Here is an 8,540-nt window from a genome sequence, read left to right on the forward strand (position 1 = left end):
TCTTGAAAGGTCCAAGATGAATGCAGCTTGGTTCCGTGCTAGTTTAGTAGGCCTAAAACTTAGCTTGTAGGGTTTCTCATAGTTTTTCAGCCTCTTCCTGAATTTTGGGGTGTTCTTTATATGCATAATCACTTTTTCGTTCCAAAACTAGTAATCAAGACTTACTTATTTTTATTCAGACCAAATCATCATTGCAAGAAGATTATTTGCAGTGCTAAGAGACATGGTGTAAGGGATGACTTTGTAGAGTAGGGTAGATGGTTGGACTCGATGATCCCAAGGGTCTCTTCCAACCTAGACGATTCTATGATTCTGTGATTCTATGATTAACACTTGTGTCTGACCCTACAGCAGTAACCACGAGAGAAGTATTTTCAACCAAAGCTGTTTGAGTCATAGTCTTGCTGGGTACCCTCATTGATTTAAAGAAAGAGAATACAGGGACAGCAGCAATTCCTGCAGGGCCCTCCTGTGAGCAGTACTGCATGTGTGTGCCAGAGCTGTGTCTAGAGGGATTCTGGCTTGCTGCTGGCCCTGGTGGTACATATAGAATCACAGAATGGTTTAGATTGGAAGGCACCTTAAAGATCATCTAGTTCCAACACTCCTGCCATGGGCAGGGACACCTCCCACTAGACCAGGTAGACATGCCAGGTAACTCATCTGGGAGACCTAGCTGACATTCCTGGTAGTTCAAGAAGTAAGCAACTAAGCAGAATTTGCTCAGCCTTCCCTGCTTTGACTCATGGACAGAAGGGGAAGGCAGCATGACTACATTTTCCCAACAATCATAGTCTTCCTACGGCTTTTTGATAGTGGATTTCATTCCTTTTGCCTGTATGGTGGGACCCTGGTTTGCCCTTGGATTGCCCAACGTAACTGATAAGGCTTCCATAAGAAGATGCAGTGACCGATCAACCTAGAATGGAAATAAGCATGGATTTCCTAGAATGGAAATCTGCATGTGCTTATGGTGGCAGTGCCTGTGGCCATGAAAACAGTTTTAATCACATTTTGAAGGGAAAACAACTGTGCAATAAAAACAAGGAGTTTTCAAAGAAAATGAACTTTTCACCGCTCTTTAGAATTAAGTGAATTTAAAAACCCTAGAGATTGATAGGAAATTTATTTTGGTTTTGTCTTTTGTAAAAGTAGACCTCACTGTGCTCTACAGTGGATACTTCTCAGAGCTCTTCAGAAATGACAAATGCTGAAAACGGATCCGTAGGTGTGTTCACGAGCAAATCTTGAAACACCTTTGTGTGTCTGGAAAGATGGTTTACATGACAAAGTGTTTGCTTTCCTTGCAGATTGAAGACTACGATCTCATAGCGAGCATGATGGGAGCAAAATGCAAAAAGCTTCGCAGTCTGGATTTGTGGCGATGTAAAAACATCACTGAAAGCGGAATAGCAGAACTGGCTTCGGGCTGCCAGCTTTTGGAAGAACTTGATCTTGGCTGGTGCCCGACGTTACAGAGCAGTACGGGCTGTTTCACAAACCTTGCCCGTAAACTCCCAAACTTGCAAAAGCTCTTTCTTACGGCCAACAGGTCTGTGTGTGACACAGACATTGAGGAGCTTGCTGCCAACTGCACGCACTTACGGCAGCTGGATATATTGGGTAAGAAAACGTATGGCCATTGGTGTACTTCTTACTGCGTCTCAACAGCCTTGCAGCTAAAAAGTCCTTAAGACAGAACTTTGTTTTAGACATATTTTTCAATAAATATTTCTTAAAATTATGCATTAGCATCTGAAAAAGAACAGAGGGAGGTTTTACTTACTGCCTTTCTGACTTTCTTACTGAGTTTCTGACTCAGAATCCAGTGGATTTACACCAACCGTGTAATTTGACTGCTTAGTATGAGCTGAGTCAAGTGGATTTGTAGTCAGCCTTTCCCAGTGAGACTGTGTTTGGTTCAGATAGGTGCTCTCGGGAGGATATCCAGTTTTATCCAGAAATATCTGCAAGATATCAGCAAGAACCTTAATACCCACCTTCCAGAGCTCGCTTTCTTCCTTCAGAGGAATACTTAGTAGGGGAGGTAAAAGGTTGTCTTCTGCTGTAAACGAGTACAAGGTATGGGAAGGAGTTACCCACCTTCGAATATGGGAAACCATTACAGTCTGTGGTTAAAACAAAGAGCTGTCAAGTAGAACCACATCGGGTCATCTGGAGGTAGAGTGGCCAGACGTTCCCATGTAAGTGCAGAAGTTGCTGCTGTCTGAACTAAAGAGCTAGTCTCTCACAGCGTGGGAGTACCATGAAAGTCATAAATCTCTGGATGTGCTCTAACTTTTGGCGGTTGATGTAGGGCCATCCTGTTACTGTCAGTTATATAAATGCTTAACATGTTTTTGTCCTTTTGAAGAAGTGTGACAACAGGTCTGAAGCTGTTAGAGGCCTGAGGTCAGTGCTCAGCTTTGCAAGAGTAACCTTGAACAGTGGGTCTTCTCTATGATGTGAATGAAGGAAAGGTACTCTCATTATATCCTTTGTCGTCTCCCAAGCGCAGAGATGCCTGGCTTGTACATGCTTTGTGAAGGGTGTACAAGTATTGCTGCGAGGTTAGCAGTGCATGCTGTACAGGAACTACTTCTGCTTCAATAAAGCTGTGTAAAAGCTTGAGGTTTTTTTGCTATATACAGGCACTTAGCTAAGTAGGGATCAGAAGATTCTACCTTGCACTGCAGTCACCAGCGTTGACAATACCATACTGGTTTCTCTCTGCGGTTGTTTGAACTTATGAATTTGTCAGGAAAAGCTTGTTTCGGTTATAGATTATTTATCTCCACAATAGCTTCAGGACTGGAGGAGTCTAAGCCGCTGAAAGAAACCTTGTTGAACTGCATGTCATTCGTGTAAGTGTTACGAAGTGAATGTTGTATGTACCCTGGATGCTATTTTCAGGTGATAAGTCCTGCGGCTTGCTACCCGTCTGTCCTTTACTTTGTCTCTCCATTATCATTTGGCAATTCCCTTGTTACAGAATCAAAGGACACTGTAGACAATGAAAATTGCCAATTTTCAAAGGCTTCATAAACTTATTGGTCCACGTAGAGCATTGTTTGATGGGTGGCTGTGTTTGTAGTGTGTAAAACACACTTCAGAAAGTAAATTTCTGTTTAAAATCTGAATCATGAGTTGGATCCATATCTGCTGCGTTATAATACAATTTGGGAGAGGAAGCATGGTGTGTGTCACTGAGTATGTGAGGGTATGCATCTTGAAGTTTTGTTTCTGAGTTTGCTTTTACCCATTACATACTGAGCTGCCTCCTTACAAGTATCGTTGCCTTCTCTGCCCACATCTTTTCCACTGACTGAGGTGGTGGGTTTCCACTCTGCAGTAGAGTGGTCCAGCTGTGATCATCTGGCAGTTTTGTAGCGATGGGGCACGTCATCCAGTGCTGTCAAAAGTGAAGCGGACACCCCTAGACCTGTAGCTAAAACCCAGTCTTCAAACTGTGATCTGTGTTGAGCAATGTGACGAGTCGGATGACAGCCTGAATTGGTAGTGCCAAAAGCTTTTCTTGTACATCATATCAACTGCTTAGTTATGTTGCCGTTGGGCTACCAGTTGCTGTCAAGGATGAAGAATAAATCCTCTTAACCTCGCTCCCCAAAAGTCCTGACTGCCTCTGTCCTGCACAAAAAGAGTAATGAAAAGTAGACACCCTTGTTACCGCAAAATTCATGTGTTCCTATCTACATACCAACACCTCCCACACCTTCCTGAGCAACAGAAAACCTAACTGCCCCCTTGCCAGCTGTCAACATTTTCAGCTTTAGCTTGAGAGCATCAACACGTAGTTAGTTCAAACATGAAAATGTGTAGCACGTTAAAATTTAGAATTTGAGTTGTGTGCAATAGATTGAATAAAATGCAAAGAATAAAAGGCTAATCTGGCTGGTCTAGGGGAACAATTATGGAAATAATGTTAGTTATTTTCAGGGTCTCTACTCTTAAATATTATTTGGTACGTAGTAGTATCCCTTGCCCTAGGAATTGGGGTTCTGGCAATTTTTATAGCCATCACACACAGGTCTCCTCAACAGCTCTTGAATTTAAAGACTTGGATATATGATAGATGAAATATTTTACAGTTAATAAACATAATTTTTCTAGAAAAGAAGTCATTACTCAGAATTGCGTTTTACAAAGGCAATACCAGAAAATTTTTCCAGGGAATAAACTGAACAACAAAATTAAATAGCAGATTTTAATATTCCAGTTATGTATTTATCCTGAAAAATAGCCAATTAGTCCATGTCGGAAAAGTTCTAGTAGGCAACAAAGGTCCAAAAGCCTTCAAACTCTAGAAAAATGCACTATATAGGTAAGTAGGGGAATGCATTGTCAGTCTTTCAAAGGCAAAGGGAATTGTGCTGTATTGCACTTCTGAAATGTTTTTGAATGTGCTTTTAAGAAATATATATCAATAATTGTACACTGTATAGTAAGGCTGCTTGCTTATCCTGTGACGTGGATAACCAAACCCCAACTAGATTGCTGGCCTTTTTAGCTTCTAGGAAAAGATATTTCCTAATGTAAAAATTAAGTCGGAGGAGGGAAGAAGAAAGGTGCAGTAAAGCATGCAATTTAGGATGGCCTATTTAGTTACAAATCCATTAAAAATCTTAGTCTTAGATGAAACGGTAGAAAAACTGTTGAAGTTCAGGTAGGAAGGAATGAAGAACATCCTACACAAAAAAATCTGTGTCTAAGCATCTAGATCTCGCATTTTGGTGGAAACGCAGATTTGGATCTTAAAGCAGAAAAACTGTGATGCCTAAATGAGACTGGTTTTAAATGAAGGTGCTGATGCAGTAGCAATTTTAAGGTTGTCTAGAAAAAAACAGATGAGTAGCATAATGGGTTGTTCCTAGAGCTTCAGTTGGAATGGTAGAGCAGGTCCTGCTGGTAGGACAGTGGTGCTCTGGTAAAATTATGGTCAGGTGAACAGCTGAAGCCTATTACAGAATTTCTGTGTGTGGCCATAGGGACTGTTACATCAACCACTGGAGGGTTGTGGTGAGTAATGATAAGGAATGAAAAATCACAATAATAACAATAATATTGATGAGCTTTGATTACCTCTACGTAGATGAGGTAAAATTTTGGGGCATGTTAGCAAAGACTGTTTTCAGGTGATGTTAAATGATGTCTCAGAGCAACTAATCAAAGAGCCTACAGTAGGAGAAGTGAAGACCACACACACTTAGACACTCATTTGCTTATGAAGAATAAAAAAGGAAACTACTGAAAACAGAGGCATTTTTCTGGAAATTAATCCTGTTCAGAGAAGGAAAATGGGGAGATGAACTCCAGAAAGTGAAGCAAAGTAACAGTAAGGCAGAATAAAATATTAAGGAACTATTGGCTGAAGGTAAATGCTAAAACTGTATTTCAGATACGTTAGAAGAGGTTTACAGGAGGGTTACTGAGGTTGGGAGATACACCAGAGGTAGAGGATCACTCAGATACGAGAAAGTAATTGCAGGAGAAATGTTGTCTGTCCATTAGTGTTCATGGCAAGGGGGATCAAGTTGGCTGCCCTGTTAGAGCCATTCTTTCCAGGAGATTAGCTTGCAAAGCTGCCTTAAATTGGAATGCCAATACAGAAAGCTTTTGAACAAATCAATATATTGAACGGTAATGAATCGTTAGGACTAAATGATATTTATGCAGCGGTTCTAAATGAGCTAAAACACAAGGCTGTGGAAATTTTATTTCTGGTGTGTGATCTGTCGCTTAAATCAGCCTCAGGGCTGGAGGACTGCAGGGTTACAGACACGGCACAATCTTCTATAAAAGGTGCAGGTTAGAAGCTACAAAACAGTACGATTGTCTTTTGCTCTGTGTAAACCAGTTTCAACCATAAGAAGTCAGTCAGTCACTGGGCATGAGGGCCATTATGATATTTTGAAGGAGAGCTGCATCCCTGTGAGGACAGTATAGTTACCCCTCTCCAGTCTTTTAGAGTTCCTTGGAGTTCTTGGTGAAGGTGAGCACTGATCCAGTCCATAGAAGACTGGATTTTCAGAAGTTTTAGCCAAGGTTGCTTGGCTTTTGTAACTTAGCTGTCTTCTCCTGGACTGTAATGAGTGTTTCAATGACAAGAAAAAGGATAAGAACATATCGTCTCGTTTCATAATGAAGTTACGTCAATACTGTGGTCATCAAGGGTCTATATTGATCTGTTGATAAGTAATCCAGGCAAAGGGGTGAATAATGCTGTACAACAGGGTGATGCACGGATATTCAGGGTAGAAAAATCTTAAACTGGAGAACTTAACATTGAGAAATTGCAGAATGATCTTGTGATAGTAAACAGATGATAAAGCAGGAGGAAAACTGTTCCATCAAGTGCAAAGTAATCACATGAGGCAAAACAACGTTAAGTAAGCATATGGCTTTGTATTAGTTACTGTTTTGTAGGAAAGAGATCCTGTGGACAGTTTTCTGGAAAAAATCAGCTGATTGCTCAGCAAACAGGTTAGGATTTCTTAGGAAAGCAATGCAGAAAACACCATAAGACCTCATTGTGCAGTTACTGGCTTTGTGCTCGTGCACTGTGTAGTTCTGGTCATCCAATTTCAAAAGCACTAAATTAGTGCAGAAACAAGACAACAGGGTTCATCTGTGATACAAAAGACTCTGGAAAACAGAGAGCCTTCAGCGAACAGAAGAGGTTATGGATAATGTGGAAATAGTGAACTGGGTAGGATCTCTCACTGCTTCTTTGTGATTCATTGCCCCTTAATTATTGAAATTAATAGACAGTGGGTTTAAGGCTGATTTTTTTTTTTAACATTATATAGTTAAACTGTAGAACTCATGTGAAGTGGCAATAGGTATAAAAAAGTTCAGAAAACTAGTAACATTCATGAAAGGAAGCTTCAGAAATCGCTAAATGACCATTGTTTTAAAAGATACTTTAAAAATATGCCCTTGGTTTTTTTGGGGAGGGGGGCAGGGGAAGCATTAATGGCTCTGGCCATAGGTAAGATCCTGGGTTAGATGGCTTTTAGGGGGAGAAATTCAGTTTAAGATGGAGCTCTGTAAGTTGAAGTGTTTACCAGCAGGTGTCTGCAGTCACATGGGATGTATAAACTCTTTTTAGAATCAGGAGGGCTTGATGAGCGATTTTAGCCCACTGTAGACATCCAGACTTGTTTCTTTTGCCCAAAGGAACTTGCCTGGCTTCCAGCCGTTCCAGTAAGGCATGGGTCTGTTTCTCTGGGTCCAATGTCCTGTCTGCCAGCTCTGTGTGTATGTCCTACACAGTGTAAGGAAGCCCGAGGGGCAACTGAATCATGTGCTAAGCACCATTGACTGTGCTAGATTTCCATCAGCTATAAGGGGGTGTGTAGATACATATAGTAGAAAACAATGGAGTTACTTAAGTGGTTGGGTTAGGAAAATACAATAGGCTGCTTAAAGGCAAAAATTCTGCATTGTCTCCAAGTTTTTCAGTTGAAATCTAATGGAAATAATCTAAATAAAAATTGCATTAAAGTAGTATTTTTTCATGACATGTTATTAGCAGCTTTAAAAAAAAAAAGGCTACTCAATAACTTTACAATTTGTTTTGTTTCTTTTTTTGTTTTTGAACAGGAACGAGGATGGTGAGCCCTGCATCTTTAAGAAAATTGCTAGAGTCTTGTAAAGATCTTTCTTTACTCGACGTGTCCTTCTGCTCGCAAATTGATAATAGAGTTGTCCTAGAACTGAATGCCAACTTTCCTAATGTGTTCATAAAAAAGAGTTTCACCCAGTGACTCACTACATATGCTGCTGTGGAATTCATTTGATGGAGTTGTTTCCTGTGAATTTGTGCTGACTCTTTTTAAGAAGAATATAGGTCCCCTATGAAATAGTGGAAAGTATTAATTATCTACACAAATGGGTAAAATAGATTTAAATATATTATGCATTTCTTAAAGAGTTGATATTGTACCTAAGAATTTATTTACTCTGTGTTAGTTGGTGGCACTGCATGTTTTTAAATGCCAGCCATATGTGCGGCTTTAATGAGAAGAAAATGAAAAATATCTTCTTAAATGTCCCTTTATAGGGTGTTACACACAATAAACTATGTTAATATCCAGGTGAAAGCAGAAGCTCAATATTTAGCAGTATGAAAAAGATGGGTGCTTCCTTTTTTTATGTATATGTGTTTGTATGTGTATATATAAATGTATACAGATGTATTTGTATATACATACACGGATACTGTAGCATTCTAGTTTGGCCTGCAGCATAAGATGTTATGATCTGGCCTATAATTAGTTGTTTGAAAACCTGTTTACGCTTGTATAAGAATGGATTGAAAAGACACTTTGTCGTCTTTTTTTTTTTTTTTTTTTTTTTTTTTTTTTACTTTTCCCAAATATTTTTTTTGCGAAAAAAAAAATATTCTATACTTCATGCAGAAGTATTACATTTGTATTTTATAGCACAGGACCATTACAGAACTGCTGTCACCTGATAAAATGGGTCATTTAAATAAAATAATAATAATAATAACAAAA

At 39.6% G+C, this 8,540-nt stretch overlaps 1 protein-coding gene across 6 annotated transcripts in view; it reads left to right on the forward strand.

Moving 5' to 3' along the window:
• The window catches only part of FBXL4 (F-box and leucine-rich repeat protein 4), a 51,095-nt gene extending 42,760 nt beyond the window's left edge, over positions 1-8,335 (forward strand). For all 6 annotated transcript variants that reach the window (XM_014964739.1, XM_014964738.1, XM_014964741.1 and 3 more), the window contains 2 exons: positions 1,311-1,623; positions 7,624-8,335. In XM_014964739.1, coding sequence (XP_014820225.1) covers positions 1,311-1,623; positions 7,624-7,787 — 477 coding nt within the window. In that variant the 3' untranslated portion in view covers positions 7,788-8,335. The remainder of the gene's footprint in view (positions 1-1,310; positions 1,624-7,623) is intronic.
• Positions 8,336-8,540: the final 205 nt, after the last annotated feature.

Source organism: Calidris pugnax, unplaced genomic scaffold (genome assembly GCF_001431845.1).
Source record: "Calidris pugnax isolate Ruff unplaced genomic scaffold, ASM143184v1 scaffold219, whole genome shotgun sequence".
Lineage (NCBI taxonomy): Eukaryota > Metazoa > Chordata > Aves > Charadriiformes > Scolopacidae > Calidris > Calidris pugnax.